The sequence below is a fragment of the Malus sylvestris genome, chromosome 11 (assembly GCF_916048215.2).
Source record: "Malus sylvestris chromosome 11, drMalSylv7.2, whole genome shotgun sequence".
NCBI lineage: Eukaryota > Viridiplantae > Streptophyta > Magnoliopsida > Rosales > Rosaceae > Malus > Malus sylvestris.
The window spans coordinates 10,910,698-10,931,037 of record NC_062270.1 but is presented as its reverse complement, the minus strand read 5'-3'; the positions used below and the strand labels follow the sequence as shown (position 1 = coordinate 10,931,037).

Sequence of the window (20,340 nt, the reverse complement as noted above, 5' to 3'; positions counted from 1 at the left end):
TTGGAGTCAACCACCCTTTTATTGTTCAAGGAGGTGCATTCCATCCAAGTTCTTCCAATCCGAATGGCGAACAAAACTTGTCCTGGCAAGTCATAGAATTGACGAGAGCTCTTGCACAACAAACTACCTTGGTGAATCAACTTTTACAACTCACTGAGATGCAACGCGCCCACGATGAAGTTTCCCGAAGTAGAAAAAAGGTAGACAATGAGCATTTTAAGCAGCGTCCTGGAAAGCAGCCGTTCAACCCATCATAAGTCGAGTATTCAGACAGTGCACACTCTCGATTGGGCCCTCGAAATAGCGTATACTCCCATCTTAGCGTGCGGAGGAGCGTGCACTCTCGATTAGGCCCACGGGCAAGTATACATTCACGGTTGAGGCCACGCTTTGATAATCAACATGGGCAGCCTTCCAGGCAAAGCATTCATTCGCGATTAGGCTCACAAAGAGTATCCTCCACATCACATCTGAGCAGGCAGCCTGACAAACAGAAGGAAACAATTGTTCAATCCGGCTCTAGTTCAACCGGTAGCCTGCAAAGAAATCCCTCGCCTGCTAGAAATTTATCTCATACATTGCAGCCACGGCGTAGACGAGCTGAGCGAGAAGAAGAGCAGCCTAGACCGGTAGATAAAGACCAAGGGCAGTCGAAGGCTCCGCTACCCCAACAAAAGCAAATCCAAGAAGAGGTAGAAAGGTTTTTCAATGAACGGATGCGTGATTTTCGACGCAACGAAATGGTTGATGAAGCACTAAGGCGAGATATGACCAACATAAGCAGGTCACCTTTCACGGATGAGATCGAGCAGGCAGAGCCTCCGCGCAAGTTTAGCATGCCGCACTGCACATCTTTCAAAGGAGACGGGGATCCCGAAAGACACTTGAAGCATTACCGAAGTGCGATGGTCCTTTATCGGAATAATGATGCCCTTATGTGTAAAATATTCGCCACTACTTTACAAGGCGAGGCACAAGATTGGTTTCATACCTTGCCAGCACGATCCATCCAGAATTTTGATGATCTTTCCATGGTTTTCACCAAAGAATACTCATCTTATCGTTCGATCAAGAAAAAGTCCGATCACCTGTTCAACGTAAAGAAAAACCCAAAAGAGTCACTTCGCGATTACGTGAAGAGATTCAAAGCAGAGAAGGCAAAGATCGTCGGATGCGACAACTCGATAGCAAGTGCAGCTTTCCAAAAAGGACTACCAGCAGACCACCCACTGTTTGGAGAAATGATCATGAAAGAAGACCTAACTCTAGCAGATTCCTTTGCTTTGGCAGAGAAGCATGCACTTTGGGACGAGGCTCAACAAGCAGAAAAGGCTCCCGAACAGCCTCGAAAAGAGTTGGCAGCTGCTCAAAAGAAGGATGAAAAACAACCCAACAAGAGCAGGCAGGAGGTCAAGCGCAGAGACCGACCCACGACCAAAGAAGGTCCGATGACCAATAACTATTCTAAGTTCTCAATTCCAATTCATCAAATCCTTCGTGACATCAAGAATGAACCATGGTTCAAGTTGCCGAAACAGTCAAAAGGAGATACTTCCAAGTTGGACCACACCAAGTATTGCGCATTCCACCGAGGTCCTGGTCACACAACCAACGACTGCTACACTTGGAAGAACTACCTAGGGAAACTCGTGAAAGAAGGCAAAGTCGATAGATATTTGGACAAGCCAGCTGAGTAGCCAAAAAAGAATGCAGACGGAGATGAGGAGCCACCAACTAAGATGATTCGAATCAATGGCATTTTTGCTGAATCCGAGCACTTGGGGGCCACTAATAACTCCAAAAAAAGGAAGATCCAGCAGGCTTTACTAATCTCACAAGTTCAAGCAGTCGATACCCAACCTGGACCTATCATTGGCTTCACGGAGCAGGATGCGGAATGAGTCGACTTCCCACACGACGATGCATTAGTAGTACCTGTCCAACTAGCCCATGCTATAGTTGATAGCATGATGGTTGACAATGGAAGTGTGGTCAACCTACTTCACCTTTCGGTCATTCAGAAGATGGGCCTGGAAAATACAATCATACGCCGGGCAGAGGTACTTACTGGATTTAACGGACACACCTCAACTGCCATCGGCTATATCACACTTGACGTGAAAACACATCCAGTCGTCTCAAAACAAACATTCATGATTGTAAGTGACCTATCTCCTTACAATGGGATTCTTGGGAGACCTTGGTTGATCATGCTGGATGCCGTCACTTCCGTCAGGTATCAAAAAATCTGATTCCGCATCCTGGGAGGAGGAGTCGGAGAGATCAAGTCTGACCAGGTTTCATCCCGACGATGCACTGTGCAATGTTGAAAGAATCAAAGAAGAAGACCTTTACCCCCGTAGAGGTTACCGAAGTCCAAGAGGGCAAAGAAATTACCAAATAGCAATTACAGCAGGTGGATCGAGAAGATGGCGCCCAAGCAGACAAGATAGGATGGAAACCCGAAGAGGACGCCGAAAACATCATTCTTGATCCCCAGCAGCCGAAAAATATGGCTAAAATTGGTTCACGACTAAGCCCAGACGAGAAGGAAGAACTCACAATTTTCCTTAGAAAAAACCGAGATATCTTCGCATGGTCACCATCCAACTTGCCCGGTATTGATCCCAAAGTGGCCTGCCACAAGCTGCACGTCGATCCAACTGCCAAACCGGTAATTCAAAAAAGAAGACATTTCGCACCCGAACGAGTAGTGATCAACGAGGCAGAAATCGACAAACTATTGGAGGCCGATTTCATAGAAGAGGTAGCACACTCGGCATGGCTTGCTAATGTCATACTAGTCATGAAGAAAGAGAAGGGCAAATGGAGGGTTTGCGTAGACTACACCGACCTCAACAAAGTATGCCCAAAAGACCATTATCCTGTCTCCCGGATTGATCTATTAGTAGATTCAACTTCTGGAAACCAGTTGCTTAGTTTCTTAGACGCATACTCCGGCTACAACTAGATAGCCATGCATGAGCCCGACAAAGAGAAAACTGCGTTCGTGATAGAGCGAGGCACTTACTGCTACAAGGTCATGCCCTTTGGCCTCAAGAACGCGGGAGCCATTTACCAAAGGCTAGTAAATATGATGTTCAAAAAGCAAATTGGGGTAACCATGGAGGTTTATGTCGACGATATCATGGTAAAGGGCAAGCAGCGATCAGATCACATTCGCAATTTAGCAGAAACTTTCAATATCCTTAGAAGGTACAAGATGAAGCTCAACCCCACCAAGTGCACGTTTGGAGTATCTTCAGGCCGATTATTAGGGTACTTAGTAACCCAACGAGGAATTGAAACACATCCCAAGCAAATCCAAGCAATCATAGAGATGAAATCTCCAACTACCTTGAAGAAGATCCAAAGCTTGACCGGACGAGCAGCCGCCCTCAATCGCTTCCTCTCACGATCCACCGATTGATGCAAGCCCTTTTTCAAAGCTATCAAGAGGGCACAAAGAGACAAATGGGATGAAGAATGCGAAAAAGCTTTCCAAGACTTGAAGAATTATCTCACATCACCTCCCTTACTATCCAAGCCGGAAGCAACGGAGGATTTATACATTTATTTGGCAGTTTCCGAGGTAGCAGTAAGCTCTGCTCTCATACGAGAAGAGTTGGGGGCCCAACTGCCGGTATTCTACACTTCTAAAGCTCTTCTCGATGCGGAAACAAGATATCCGAAGATCGAAAAATTAATTTTGACGTTAGTTGTTGCGGCTCGGAAGCTTAGACCGTACTTTCAAGCTCATACAGTCATTGTTATGACTCAATATCCCTTACGATCAATATCACATGGTCCAGACGCTTCTCAACGAGTGATGAAATGGGCATTAGAACTTGGCCAATATGGTTTAGTTTTTCGACCTCGCACAGTGATAAAGGCCCAAGCCTTGGCAGACTTCGTAGCGGAATTCACGCCTAGCCTAGGCAACGCAACAGTGCGGCCCAACGACGCCCCAGAAGCAGTCGAGAGTACCTTAGCCACACTTACTCCATCCAATAAAGATTTCTGGAACTTGCATGTCGATGGAGCATCCAACTATAAAAGCTCGGGAGCAGGTGTAGTTCTTGTTACTCCAGATGGCTCAATGCTCGAGCAGGCGATCACTCTAGGTTTCAAAGCATCCAATAACGAAGCAAAGTACAAGGCTCTACTAGCAGGCCTCCGAATGGCAAAAGACTTGGCGGTGAAGAAACTCGCAATTCATTCTGATTCCCAGCTAATCACCAGCCAGGCTACTGGGGAATACACGGCAAAACACCCAAGGATGGCACAATACCTAAAGAAAGTACGCCAGCAGCTTGAAGCATTTCAGACTTACACTCTCACTCAATTTCCGCAGGCAGACAATGCACATGCAGATGCACTAGCTGGTTTAGGCTTCGCCCTTGACCACCAATTTAAACGCTCCATTACGGTGGAATATCTAGACAAGCCAAGCATAGAGATGGAGCCGATAGCCGAAGTGTCACAGGTTAGTGTAACTCCCACCTGGCAAAGTTCAATTATAGACTACTTGGTCAACGACACATTACCCACAGAAAGATTGGAGTCAAGGAAGCTCCAAATTAAGTCGGCACGCTACTATATGTGGAATGGCATTCTCGTCCAAAGATCCTACACCGGACCACATCTCCGCTGCCTAGCACCTCCCGATGACTTGAAGGTTCTAAGCTCAATCCACGAAGGCGTTTATGGGAATCACTCTGGAGGCCGATCATTAGCCCAAAAAGCTCTTAACGCAGGCTATTACTGGCCTACCATGCACCAAGATGCTAAGGAGTTAGTACAAAAGTGCGACCGCTGCCAACGCTACAAACCAGTACCAGCACTACCCGCCAGTGAGCTACACCCGCAAACGAGTCCTTGGCCATTCATGCAATGGGCAATCGACTTGGTAGGGCCTATGCCACCTGCTACGGGGGGCAGATGCATGATGATCGTGGCAACCGATTATTTCACCAAATGGGTAGAAGCAGAACCCATGACGACCACGACTCAGACGGACATAGAGCGCTTTATATGGAGGAACATCATTTGCCGATTTGGCATCCCTCAGTCCATCGTCACTTACAACGGCCCTCAATTTGTGGGAAAAGATTTGGCAAAGTTCTTCCAAAAATACGGCATCAAACAACACATGTCCACACCAAGATATCCTCAAGGCAATGGGCAGGCCGAAGCATCCAACAAGACGATCATCGATTGCCTCAAGAAATCCCTCACCGACAAAAAGGGAAAATGGCCAGATGAGCTCCCGGGATGTTTATGGGCATATCGCACCACCAAAAGACGAGCAACCGGTGAAACTCCTTTCTCTTTGGCTTTTGGTTCGGAAGCAATCATTCCTCCCAACATCATCGTGCCAAGCATCAACACTCTATTGCCAAGCGTTGAGCAGAACAGTAAAGAGATGGCCAGAAGAGAGGCGCGAACAAACCATCACCCGCATCGCAGCCTTCTAGCAGCAACTCATTTCCAGCTACAATAAAAGGGCCAAGATCTGGCAATTCCAACCCGGAGACCGAGTCCTAAGAAAGGCCTTCATCACTGCCCGCAGAGAAGGCTCGAAAAAAATGGACCCTATCTAGGAAGGTCATTACAAGATCAGCAGAGTAGGCGGCAAGGGTAGTTATACTCTTGCTACCATGAATGATAAAGAGATCGAGAAACAATGGAACGCCTACAATTTGAGGAAATACCATGTGTGACTTCACACTATATCAAGACCCGAAGACTCGAGCAGCTCAACGGGCACCACCTCGTAAACCGAGGACTATCCAATCATCATGCAGTTTTTGCAACCAAGTTATTTGCTCGTTTTATTCATTTTTCAATAAAGAATTCAGAAGTAATTTGTAACTTGGCTTTATTATATGTCTACAACAACTTATCTTTTTCTGCACTTCAAAAGAAGATTGCACCCCCCGAGGGACCAACTGTGCTCTCTAAGGCGGGAGGATAAACTCAACACTTTGAATATCCAGACGTGGATGAGCTTGGCTGCCCTAGTATAACTAGGTGCATGATGGCTTGCGCCGGGATTCCTAGAAGTAGCCACAATGGTCTGTTTCAAGGCTTAGCTAGTTGAAGGATTATGGGTCTATTAGCTTAATCCGCAGGGAACCGGGCCCTAGAGGTGGAGGGGGCACATTATGCAGCACACCCAATGGGCGGTTGCCCTGGAAACCTAAAGCTGCTACCGAGTGCACTAAGGCAGCCTACGGATTTCCAGAAGACTGCCTACGGCTTGCCCTTCGAGCAGTAGAACCACGCTAGACGTATGTAACCGCACATTCTTGTGAAAGGTTAAACAAGTTAGCGTGCACACGCGAAGATTTTATCCACTGCCGACATGATACGTAGTCGATAAGCTTCACCTCTGCCAAACGCAGAATAACCTACACCAAGTCCTAAAGTGTTGTGATACTTGCTACACAGCCTACGAAATTGGAAAGAGCCAAGGTTGAATAGCCAAGTGGTTACGCGAATTCGTCTGCTTCTGTAAGTAAGGCATCCGGCTGCCAACCCTATGGTTAACAGCTTTGCAAAAGTTCTACATCAACACCTACGGCTGCATAGGCTATGAGGCCTTGTCTGCTTATAGAAAAGTAGCACGTCTGCCACTGGCCTATAAGGTCTAAAGGTTAAAAAAAAAAAAAAAAACAAGGATGGAAAAAAGCAAAAGAAGCAAGTTTATTAAATTTTATAGCAAAATTGATAAACAACAAGAAAATACCGAAGGAGTTAAAGCAAAAGCAACAAAGGAAATAAAAGGAAATCCTAAAAACTACCTAAAAGACTACTCTTCAGTAGCTTGGACATCTCCCAACTGCTAGGTCGTTACACCTTCAGCAGCCTTGGTGTTTTCAGCAGCGGCATCCTCCGAATCTTTACCCTCGACTGCTCCAGCCTGGGTATCAACTCCTTCAACTATTTCACCGATAGAAGACTTAAAGGTAAAAACGAGCAAGTCTTCTTGAGAAATAGAGAAGGTCTCGAAGTCTTTACCGAAAAACTCAAAGTCAGACGGCCGCCCATAAAGATGATCTACATAGCCCAACTTGTAGAAATCGGCTTGATTCTGAATAAGCGAAGCCTTGAAACCATCATTCTCACTCTTCAACTGCTCATTCTCCTCAAGCAGGCAAGCACGAACCCGCTGCAACTCCTCAATTTCCTTCTTCAGATTGTCGTTGGTCTTCAAAACACCTTGAAGTTCCGACACTTGAGGCTCAAGCCTGTCAACAACATTTTTGAAGTGGATCGCTTGGTTGTAAGTAGCAATCAATTCTTCATCCTTTGCATAAGCAGCAGAGCAAAATTCAGATATGGAACGCTCAAGATCTTGAATCTGAGGTATGTAACGCTCGATTTCCTTCTCTGCATTTTCATACTTTATTTGGATCGCATCAAGCCTAGTCTTCAAATCCATGATCTCCTGGCGAGCGGCCTCAAGCTGCAGAGAAGTGGGAGCAGAAGTATTAGATTCCTTCAAATCAGCAAGCTCAGATTCCAATTTCTTGATTTTTTCGACCGAGGAGTAAGCTTCGGCAGCCATAGTTCTTGCCATCTCTTTAGCAGCCTTGGTGTCCTCTTGGTCAAGGAACATAGACTCGGCTGCCAGAACTGTTGTTTTCTGCATCATGGCTAGCAGAGCAGTCTTCCTATACTCGGGTATGTGCTTTGTAAAAAGACTCGGACCAACAATCTCTTTGACGCCATCAACAAACTTGGCACATACATCCATGTTTCAAGAAGATCTGGTTTCAAAAACGCACAAATCTTAGCAGCTTCCCGAGAAACGGCCTTGGCGGATTCTTCAAGCCTGCCTGAACGAGCAGCTTCATTCTTATCAGCAGACGAGTTGGTTGCAGCTGCGGAAGAATCAGTTTTTGGCGCCACTTTAGCAGACAGGGGCACCTTATCACTCTTCATAATAGCAAGCTTTTTCAAGGGTAAGCCAGGTTTAGTCTCAGACGGACGCTTCGGCACAAACTTCGGTACCAGAGGCACGGAGGAACTTTTACGCTGAGCAATTTTTTCAGCAATCGAGCTAGCAGCCTTCGAAGCAATAGGCGTTGCCGGCACAAATGTAGCAGTTCGTTCTTTCTCGCCCTTAGAGGAAGTCAGGTCAATCACAATCTTGGGAGCAGCCGGAAAATCCCCACGAGCAGTCTTCGTTTTCTTCTCAGCAGGCATCTCTTGAGCAGGCGGGGAATGTTTCTTTTTCCCACATTCATTGATAGTAGGCTCCATCACAGTGATAGGACGAGCCATCGCGTCTACCTTGATCCGTTTTATTTCTTCTTTTGGGGGCAGCCCATCTTTTTCCCTACGAAGAGGACTAAGCAGCCAACACCACTCACGATACTCAGAAGGGATACCCAGAGCGACATGTACTTTTTTCATGTCTGGAGAAACCCTAGGAGTTGAGCCAAATTCCGAATCTAAAAAAAAAAAACGGAAGACAATCAGAAAATTGAAGAATAATTTGGCACTAAAGCAAAGCAGCCGAAAAGACTAAGCAGTCTGCTTACCAGATATGAAGACTGTGGGTACACGCAGCTCGGGAGAAGAATCAGATTCCCATTCTCCACTTATCTCCAAAGTCTCTTTGGCCCAATCATGATCTCCTTTGCTCGAATTATCAAAAAGCTTATGACGAGTTTGCAGTTGTCCAACTCCATCAATACGACCTATGTCAAAGAAATACCAAAATTCGTTGGTAGTTAGTCCCAAGTCAAAGAATTGGTTCAAATTGTGGAACCCCACCATCACTCGGACCGCATTCAGGGAACATTGGGCAGGCGCACATTTCATGGAACAGAGCACTTCTTTGAAGAAACGCGGCATACAAAAAGTAAACCTTAACACAAAATAGTAAGGATGGAACTTGATAGCTCTCCGAGTTCCACTGCATGGTTCCTGACTGCTACCATCCTTAACTCGCCTCACACGCACTCCCGACGGAATGGCATGCCAATACGCTTCAAGAAAATCTCTAAACAAATCGTCGGAGCTAATCTTGAGGTAAACAGCTTTGAAGTAGCCAATCTTGCTCAAAGACCCGCCTTGACGATACAACGGGGGCACACTATCATTATTCTTGTGGCTCGAGGAAGACATGTTTGAAAATTCTGCAAAAGTACAAGGAAGATTGTTAGAGATTTGTTTTCAAAAAAAAAAAAAAAAAAAAAAAAAAAACAGCTCACGGGTTCAAAATAAATAAAATTTTAAAGGCTTAAAGCCGTAGGACCCAGCAAACCTGCCATCTTCCTTCTCGGCCTGAGAGGCCCATGGCCCTGTGTAGCTGACAGGGGGCAGTTGCCCCCACAGTTTTCTCTCTTCCTCACAGTCTAAACACGAAGGCCCAGACTGCAATACCAACCCGCAGCACCCCTTGGTCTACTTTCAAGTCTCCTTGATTTTTTATCAAGCCAATTTCAAGTCCCGAAACTTCCAAGAAAATCAAGAAGACAAGAAAATTAATTTTTTCTTACCTAGAAGCAGCGAGAAGACAAAGCACGCAACGAAAGACGATCTTTACGCGGGCAAGACGTAGAAGATTGCTAGAGGAAGGGGAATAAATATCCTCTAAGCTCTTTTTCTCTCTTGTAAGGTTGAATAAGTTTCTCTCTAAAAAAGTTGATTTAATAATCCACTTAAGGTGGACTTAAATAAGCTTTGAGGAAATTTATTTCCTTTTCCTAGAAGGATTAAATTTCCTATTAAAAAGAGAGAATCAACAACAAAATAGGAAGCAGTTCAAAGTTTCCTAAAGCGAGAAAATCTCTACACCCGTTGCCCTTTTCTGCAAGCAGCCCAACAGGTGTAGGGGCATTTGTGGAGTCAAAAATATTCACTATGCGACACGTGGACTTTTGGACAAAAGATGACAAAAATACCCTCGAGGCATACCAGGATTCCTACGCGCGAGGAGTGGGCAATCATCTTTCAATCAAGTCAAAAGTGCCCAAAAAAGGTAACAATTAAAAACCTCTTTCATCAAATCCTTTCTATAAGGTATTTCCCAAGACCTAGTATTTTCTATTTCATTATTTAGCTAATCAATTAGCTAAATAATATATACCTACCATATCTCCTAAAATCATCCTTAATAGTCAATAAAATCACCCAAATTAATAGCCAAAACCGGCCACCACTATTCACATCCTCACCTTTCCCATTTTCCTTATTAAAATAGTCATTCATTTTTATAGCCACCCATTTATTCTTTTCATATTTAATTAGCCAATAAATTGGCTAATTAAACATGAAATTGAACCCCACAAAAACCTTATGGCCGGTTACCATTATTCAAAATGGGGCAAGGCCTAACTCTATAAATAGGCACCTATTCTCACCAAAAATTCATTCCAATTCTCTTACAAAAAATCACAAATACTCTAAACACTATTTCTCTCTAAAATTCTAACTTTGGCATTGGAGGTTCTTCGGCCAAAGCCCCCCTATTCATCGTGGGCGCGTGAGGCTTTTGACCTTAACCTAAGGTGCTAGTTGTTTTGTAGGTGCAAAATCGTCCAAGATCGAGGAGGAGAAAATTTGCATCCACATTTGTAACCCTCATTGGGACAAGATATAAGATTTCATCTACTTTTGAATATTTATTTTCTTCTCATTTTTCTTTTGGTTGATTTCAATTCATCTTTTATCAAGATTGTGGTCACTTTCATGCCTCTTTTGTTTGAGCCTTAATTTGGGATTGTCTTAAACGTAATTATGTTCAGTTTGCAACAAATGACAACCATTAATCATGCTAATCTTGCATAAATGGCGTCATATATGTACGTAAGTCCTTTTTGGGAATTTTGCTTAAATTATTTGGCGAAAAAGATAAATTGTTAAAGAAAAACAAGGGAGACTTTGGATGCGGTCTTTAACTATTAATTTTCTTTGATTGAAACCTTGTTGGTTTTTAATTTTTGATTGAGGTCCTTGAAATTAATGTGATAATTTATTTTTATGTACGTTACTATATTTTTTAAATTAAAAATTAGAAATTTTAGTTGTTTATATAAATGAAATTTTAAATAAAAAATCATAATTTGTGGGATTAAAAATATTAAAATATAAATATACTATAGTGTGTGTGTGTGTGCGTGCGCGCGCGTGTGTGTATAAACATGGGTACATTCATCAAAATTAACCAAAAAAAATTATTGTATCAAAACATGGGTACATTCTTCAAAATCACAAAAAAAAAAAATATTAGGCTTAATAACATTAGTAAATTTCTTCGATTAAACTTGACATGGATACATTTTAAAATCAAAGAAAAAAGAATGTACCCATATAAGTTTAAAAATGGATTAGAAAAAAATTGAATGGATTTTATATAAAAAAAATGGTACATTTTACATATAACAAATTGGTATATTTAAGAATGAGTACATTTTAAAATTAAAAAGTTTTACATGAATGGGTACATATAATTAGCATGGGTACCTTTAGCAAAATAAAAAGTACAAATAAAAAAACATATATGGGTACAAATACAAATAAATTTTAAAAAATATGGGCACAAAAAGAAATTAATAAATGGGTACAAATTAAAATTGAAAAGAAAATTGGTACAAATTAAAAAAGAATTACATTTAAAAACTAAAACTAAAAATATATGATAAAAAATTTAGTCATAAATATAAATATACTAATTGTAACATTTTTAACATTAAATGAATATATTTAGAAATATAAAAAAATATTTTATTATTGAAATAATTAATCATGTTATTAATATCCAAGGACCTTGATCAAAAATTGAAAAGGAATAGGATTTTAATCAGTGGAGTAGCAATGAAGGATGAAAACTTAATTTCTCCGAAAATCAAATGCATTGATTGTGTTTGGCATAAAGATTGGCTTAAATGCATCAGGAAGTTAAAACTCACATATACTTTGAGTCAAGTTGAAAAATATTTTGGCTTCAATATAACATTTGAATGTAAAAGTGAAGCTCGCTCCCACAACAAGAATATATTGTATTCCAACAAGAATATTAACATTTTAGGTTTGATCCTGATGTTTTTTTTCCTTCAAAACACTCATATACTCAAACGTTAACCATATATCACTTTTGGACTCAAATATAAGAACATATACTAAATCATTATAGGTCTTTCCTTACGAGTCGTTATAGATAGATCCAACGATCGAGACAAATCTTAGAGGAGATAAGTTTTTTACTAACCATATAATTTTCGTTATCGACTCAAAACAGCTTAACCTCTAAGTTTCTAACACTGATCAATATGCATCTGAACAAACTTGTATGCAGATAATATAGTTAAGTGAAAAGTTGAATAATCAATGATGGTGATATAATGAAAATTTCTACCATGTTAGACATTTCTCACGACCGTTGAATGGGCTTAACTAAAATTTTGAATGGCAGGGACTAAACAGTCATTTCCGAAGTAAAATTTCAGTGTGCTTAGTGGATGCTATTTGGTATATAATATATGCTGCTATCGTTTGTTACTTAAAGTGCAAGCAACCGAAAAGTAAATTTCCTACAGATTATGGAATCAATGGGACGTAACACTTTTGCACATTTTTGTATCGAATGAGTGGCTACCATAGTGCCATATCATGTGAATTGATAACCAAGTGCGATTCTATATTGTTTTGGGAGACGTGCTACCAACCTTCACTTTGCCCCTTTGTTGTTACATTATTAATGGGTTTTGACTATCTTAGCACCACTTAAAATAGGTTGACGTTAGAGAGGAGATCAAATTTTCTGTATCCAAAATGACTCTGTGTGTGTATTAAATTAATGATAATAAAGTTAAGAAAAGTTAATTTTATTAAACACATGTTAGTCAATGGTCACAGAAAGGCTATAACATTTGGGGTGCAGAAGATTCAATCTTATTAGAGAGACCAAATAGGTGGCCTCTCCGTGGTCTAACCATTGATTGACACGTTTTTATAAACTTAACTTTTCTTAACTTTATTATCATAAATATATCATTCATGATTAAGACCACATTCATTTTGAATACAGAAATTTGATTTTTGGACTCCTTTATATCAATTAAAAAAAAGTTTGACTATCAACTGTCATATCATGTGATTTACCGTCTAATAATATAAGTATTCATTTGGCAACACAATATAGTAAAAGAACATTGTTCATTAACAAAATGAGATGCTTTGCCAATACTATCTTATGGGCGAGATTTTGATACGAATTTAATCATTATTTTCTAAAAAGGAAAAATCATCTATGATATTTTAATCAGACATTGAAATTCAAACGAGAGGATTACTTTATTTATGTAACAAAAAAATAACGAACCATGTGCGAAAAACAGAAGAGTATTTGTTGGTGATACAGTCTAAAATGAATGAAAAAGGTCCCAATAATAATTTAATGATTTGTTTTTTTTTTGTGACAATAATTATTTGTTTCTTACTCCTAAGTATTATGATTTTGTTAATACAACAATATAATTAAAACAAAATTGAAATATTTGGCTATATCAATAATGGCTCAACCATAATATTTGCTATCACTCGCATTTACGAGAGACAAACTTAAAATAGTAACACATGTTTGGATGAAGAAAATAAAATTGAAATTTTGACAAAATTCAGAATTTATACATTGTCATGCACCAATTAGATTGTTTGAATTCATAAACATAGAAATTTAAAGTTTTGCGGAAAAAAAACTTGAAATTTGGAACCTAATTTTGAAGTTTAATTAAATTTCATGTAAATAGGTGTTATTTCCAAATTTTTATAGGTGAGAGTTTAAAAATAACAAATTTCGTATTCAAATTTATTGTTTTTTTTAAGTTAACCAAACAAGAAAATTCACAAATCTTAGAAAATAAATCCCATCATTTTAAAATTTCGTAGTAATCTTAAATTTTCTCACTTAAACCGCGTGTAACTTGCAAATGGAGAAATCAGGGTGCAATATAAAATGGTTAACCCCTAATTATTTGATTACCCTAGAAAATAACGACCCTACTAATTAAAAAATTAAAGCAAGAAAAAACAAAAAATGTCAACTTTTCAAAGTTGAATAAATAACAGGAAATATCACCAACATTTCTCGGGCTTTCCTTCAAAAATTTAAAAAATAAAAAATAAAAATCTCAGGCATCTTTTACAAAACACCAAATAAATGTCACATAAAAAATTAAAAATTGGGCAGGAAATCTCGTTCTTGTCCGAAAAGGAGCTCAAAATCCAATCCAGGGGCAAATCCGTCGAATCAAACAAAAATCCAAGGGCAATTCAGGTATTCCATTTCCACCTACACCTCCCGGTACTCGACGCGTAACCGCGGCCTCTAAAACAAAAGTCCGCGAGTTCACTGGAAAAGCAGTATAAAACCCCCCAGCTCACGAAACTGTCAAAATTCAAAATATCCACCGCAAAAGCTCTCAGGAAACCATGACTTTGCGGAGCGGGTTTCCGCTGCTGCACCAGCAATTCAAGGCGCTGTTCAGGAAGAACCTCCTCCTCTCATGGCGGAACAAGAGGGCCACATTTCTCCAGCTCTTCTCCTCCTTCTTCTTCATCTTCCTCATCTTCTGCATCCAGAAGGCGATCGACGCGCGCAACGCCTCCTCCACGGCGTTCGAGAGCGTCGCCAATCCTCCCGCCCTGGCCGCCCCGCCGATCCCGCCGTGCGAGGACAAATACTACATTAAGACGCCGTGCTTTGACTTCGTGTGGAGCGGAAGCGACAGCGCGAGAATTCAGAGAATCGTCGGCGCTATTAGGGATAATAATCCCGGTAGGCCAATTCCGTCGGGTAAGGTAAGGAGGAGTCTGAATTTTCGTTGCCTTGTCTTGTGTTTGGCTAGCGAGAAAATTGTTGCAGCTATTTTTGCTTTTCTTTTTTTAGTTTCTAATTTTGATTGTGGAAATGATAAAAAGTTGATATTTTTGAGCCACGTCAGCTGTGTCAGAGATTAATTGTGTCTTGGTTGAGATTTTGACTAAAGGCATATCAATTTGTTTAATTTAATGGAGTCGCCAAATTTGTTTGAAAGAAATGAGATTCAAAATCATCCATGTTTGACAAATGATTCTGAAGAAAATATGTTGCATCTAACCTATGTTCTGTAATGTAGCGCCAACACAACTGATAACGTTAGCGAGAAACACTTCAATGATCAAACTTTTGACAAATAACAATTATAGTAGCGTTATTGTTTTTGCTTATTCGTGCGCATTTTATATTATTTTCATTGAATGTGAAAATTGTATGAAATTATGTGATGATGCTGAAGTATTCATTTCTGAAATGTATGAGTTCAGTGGAACCTTTTTTTTTCCTTGGGTTATATGTACTGCAAAGAAACTTTTCAAAATTATAATATGAATTTTTTTTTTATAATTTTTATAATTTTTAATTTTTTAGGTTTGGTGGTTGATAAATTGAGGCTAAATGGAGGGGAAAAAAAATTGGAATCTTAATCCTTTTTGCTTTGTGCTTATCTTTGTAGGCGGGTTCAGAGAGTTTGTGTTATGTTTTGTTCATTTGCATTGTTTGTTGTCTAAACAGAGTGATGATTGGTATGGTGTTAGTACGTTGTTTTCGTTGCAGGATCCTTGAAAATCCAAATTTAGCATAAGAAAGTCTGAATATCAAAATATCAGATAGTAAATCTTGTCGTGCCGTTTATTTGTGAAGGTCAAATCGTTTAGGACAACAGCTGAAGTGGATGCATGGCTGTATGGTAATCCTATGCACTGCCCAGGAGCTTTGCATTTTGTGGAAAGAAACGCCACTGTTATCAGCTACGGCATACAGACTAATTCTACTCCTGTTGCAAAACGAGGGCAATATGAAGATCCCACTTTCAAATTTCAAATTCCGCTCCAGATTGCTGCTGAGCGTGAAATTGCTCGTTCTCTGATTGGAGGTAGTGGGTTTTGTTTCTCATAGTTCTTTATTGTTTGCAGAAAGCCTTACTTGCATGATTTTAAGCTTGACCTTGGCTCTCACATAATGACTTGTCAGATCCAAATTTTAGCTGGTTTGTTGCGTTCAAGGAATTTGCACACCCTGCAATGGAGCTTTTCTCTGCATTCGACACAGTAGGACCGACCTTTTTTCTTGCAACTGCCATGTTTGGATTTGTGTTTCAAATGACTTCTTTGATCACAGAGAAAGAACTAAAGCTTAGACAGGTGATGGATCTAAAGCAGCTTTATGTTAATGCGTGTGATTCTGTCCAGTTAAATGGGTTTAAGTATTACTGCAGTGTTGTTCTTTTGCATTATCAATTAGTTATAATGTCTTATTTTGTTTTGGCCAACAGGCAATGACAATGATGGGTCTCTATGATTCTGCATACTGGTTCTCATGGCTCACATGGGAGGGAATTATTACACTTCTTTCATCACTTTTCATCGTTCTCTTTGGAATGATGTTTCAGTTTGATTTTTTCCTTAACAACAGTTTTCTGGTCTTGTTCCTTGTCTTCTTTCTTTTCCAACTCAATATGGTAAGACTGTTTCTTGTAAATACTTGTTTTGATTCATTATTGTACTTGCTGAAATGTTTTTAAGAAGCCATCCTTATAATAACCTCTAATCCATCCATTCTAACATTTCATGCCAGCTTGGTTTCGCCTTTATGTTGTCAGCCTTCATAAGCAAATCATCATCATCAACAACTGTGGGGTTCTCTATATTTATTGTTGGTTTTATGACCCAGGTAAGATTTGTCAGTTCAACATTTTGTATAACGGGTTGTTAGTTTAATGGTACTGATAGCCATTTTTTCCTTGCAGCTTGTTACAGCGTTCGGATTTCCGTATTCTAATAGTATCTCCAAGACCTACCGAATCATCTGGTCATTTTTTCCACCTAATCTCCTTGCCAAAGCTCTACAGTTACTAGCTGGTGCAACATCCACTCCTCAAGATATTGGGATTAGCTGGAGTAGAAGAACAAAGTGTGCACCAAATGATGATGAATGTGTTATAACAATTGTATATAAACACATTGATTCTCAAACTCCAACATATACAATAGTTTATAAATCTTTTGATTGTTTCTAATAATTAATACTTGCATTTAAACTTTGATAGAATGACATATACGTATGGCTGGTGGTCACGTTCTTCCTCTGGTTTGTACTGGCTATCTACTTCGATAATATCATCCCCAACATATCTGGTGTGAGAAAATCGGTGTTTTACTTTTTAAATCCTTGGTACTGGTTTGGGAAAGGTGGAAACAAAGTGAAAGGTAAATAACACTGGAAATTCAGGTTGTGCTCGAGTTTGTGTTGTTAGATGATATTTATGACGATGTTTTTCCTCTCTTTTCATAGAGGGCGGCATTTGCAGTTGCATAGGTTCAGTTTCATCACAGGAGCAACTTACTGCAGATGATGAAGATGTCCTTGAAGAGGAGAACATTGTAAAACAGCAAACTAGGGAGGGCATAGTAGATCCAAACGTTGCTGTTCAGATACGTGGCCTTGTCAAGACATATCCAGGAACCACCAAAATTGGTTGTTGTAGTTGCAAGAGGACTTCATCTTACCATGCCCTCAAGGTAAAGAACCTCTTCTGACATTTTGTATTTAGAAGAAAGTTGAGAGACTGAAAGGACATCTTGCATCACTTAGCTGCGTATAGGAATGGCCTTCTGAGCTAAACTTATGGATATTTCATGATTTTCATCAGCCATCATTCATATTGTAATGCTTGAGACAAACAATATAATGCAGACACAGCGTATCTGACCAGTTTTTTTCAATTAAATAATGTAGTAACAATGGATATCTTTTGAATAACCTTCAGGGTTTATGGGTGAACTTTTCCAAGGATCAGTTATTTTGTTTACTTGGACCAAATGGAGCTGGAAAAACCACGGCAATTAATTGTCTAACTGGAATCACACCAGTGACAGGCGGAGATGGTAATACTATTCCTTCTTTTTTTTAGTTTATTGATAAAGCAATGATGGGACGAAATAATTGATAAAATTATAAACTATCTTGTTAACAGCATTGATTTATGGATATTCTGCTCGAAGCTTGGTCGGCATGGCAAAAATTAGAAAAATGATAGGAGTTTGTCCGCAGGTGAACTGCTCTCCCTCCTTACACAAATGCGCACTCACAATTATTAAAAAAAATATGCAAATTACATAGTTTTCGTCATGTTGCAGCAACTCAATGAAATATTTAGACTTAAAATCCATCAGCGAAATATTTAGACTTAAAATCCTTATGTTGTCTTTGGTCGTAGTTTGATATTCTATGGGATGCATTATCTGGCAAAGAGCACCTCCACCTGTTTGCTAGTATCAAGGGCTTACCCCCGTCTTCAATCAAATCGGTATGTGCTATGCTAATTAAAGGAGTAATTCTTCCCGGTATTTCACATGCCTTCTTCGATAATGTTTGAACTCTTGGTATACTAAAGATGAGTGCTCTTCTGATATGTAGGTTGCTAAGAAGTCATTGGCAGAGGTGAGGCTCACTGAGTCAGCCAAAATGAGAGCTGGGAGTTACAGTGGAGGAATGAAACGTCGCCTGAGCTTTGCGATAGCCCTCATTGGTGATCCGAAGTTAGTCATTTTAGATGAACCGGTATGGAAATTAGAATTTTTTCCCCATTATATTTGAAAATAAATTTCAGAGATTACATAGGACACGAGGACATAAATCTGCTCCGAAGATTAGCCCTGAATTAAGCTAATTAGATAATAAGCCTCATATTAAACTGATATAATAATCAGACCTTTATTTAAGCTGCATGCCTAGAATCAACCCTTGTACTAAATGACAACTATCAGCCTATACCAACGAGAAAAAGTTTATCTAGACACTCGACATTTATATGATTTAGTTTATGATCTGCAGACAACTGGTATGGATCCCATAACAAGAAGGCATGTGTGGGACATCATAGAGGATGCAAAAAAAGGGCGTGCAATTGTCCTTACCACTCACTCGATGGAAGAAGCTGACATTTTAAGTGATCGTATAGGAATAATGGCAAAGGGTAGGCTCCGTTGCATTGGAACTTCAATCAGGCTTAAGTCTCGGTTTGGGACTGGTTTTATTGCTAATGTGAGCTTCACTGGAAGCACCAATGGACAAAGTTCTCCAAACTGGGATGCAGTTACTACACCTCACCATGAGGCTGTGAAGCAGTTCTTTAAAGATGTATGTTAATTTGTGAAAATGATTTAAAACTTTTATTACACATAGAAAGGTTAATTTCTAACAAGGGAAAAGTTTCGACAGCATTTGGATGTTTTACCGAAAGAAGAGAACAAGGCCTTTCTGACTTTTGTTATTCCTCACGACAAAGAGGGGCTTTTGAAGGTAATCATTTCACTTTCTACTTTCTTGTATATACTCGATTAAATGAAACTACTATGAATGACTTGTTCTTAACAGAAGAGTCTAAGTTACGGAGTCCGCAGTTTTGCCACTGTTCTTATTCCTTTGGATTTTATAATCTTCTGCAGAAGTTTTTTGCGGAGCTACAAGACAGAGAAAGTGAATTCGGTATATCAGACATCCAGCTTGGTCTTACAACTCTCGAAGAAGTTTTCTTGAATATTGCGAGGCAGGCAGAGCTAGAAACTGCCACAGCTGAGGGGAGGTTGGTCCCTCTCAATTTAACATCCGGAGCCTATGTTGAGGTAAGCACAATTTCTCTCCCTTTGTAGTATTCTTTAGCAAGACACACTGGCAATGACAACAAAATCCGGCATAAGTTCATGTCTTCCTGTTTTATGCTTATCGTATTTCAATGATTTGGCAGATACCTGTAGGAGCTAGGTTTGTGGGGATTCCAGGGACAGCTTCTGCAGAAAATCCGAGAGGGACTATGGTAGAAGTTTACTGGGAGCAAGATGATTCCGGTGCCCTCTGCATATCTGGCTACTCAGCCGAAGCTCCAATACCACCTCATGTTGAATCAATGTCTTCCTCGGCTCCAACTTCACGCAGAAGCAGCCGGTCACGACAAGTTCATGGAATTGTGATTCACCCGGACCAAATCAGTAATACTAGTCCTACTGTTAGTTAACAAGTTACCAGTGGTACATTTTCTTCTGTACATTTACAAAGTACCATCACTGGAAGCACATAGACATTTTACAGTTATTTTTAAATAAATGGTTGAGAAATTACACGTAAATTACAATTTGTTTACAATCTTGTTATATACTACTGTCTTTCAATATTCGAAGTTTAGAAACAGCCGTTAATTTTGATTCGGTTAGGTGAAAGGTTGGCCATCGTTTTCTTTTTCTTAGAAAACAGAAGAGAAACTTGTAGGATGTTGCCTTTTTGAAGTC

The 20,340-nt window shown here is 39.9% G+C and overlaps 1 protein-coding gene across 1 annotated transcript; it reads left to right on the top strand.

The window, feature by feature from the left end:
* The first annotated feature begins 14,188 nt into the window (after positions 1-14,188).
* On the top strand, positions 14,189-20,180 carry LOC126590703 (ABC transporter A family member 2-like). The gene is made up of 16 exons (XM_050256197.1): positions 14,189-14,817; positions 15,698-15,929; positions 16,028-16,197; positions 16,329-16,514; positions 16,631-16,726; positions 16,803-17,003; positions 17,103-17,262; positions 17,348-17,574; positions 17,823-17,940; positions 18,030-18,106; positions 18,273-18,362; positions 18,473-18,616; positions 18,890-19,195; positions 19,277-19,357; positions 19,504-19,680; positions 19,803-20,180. The coding sequence occupies exons 1-16, from the start codon at positions 14,449-14,451 to the stop codon at positions 20,067-20,069; spliced, it is 2,901 nt and encodes a 966-aa protein (XP_050112154.1). The 5' UTR covers positions 14,189-14,448; the 3' UTR covers positions 20,070-20,180.
* The last annotated feature ends 160 nt before the right edge of the window (positions 20,181-20,340 follow it).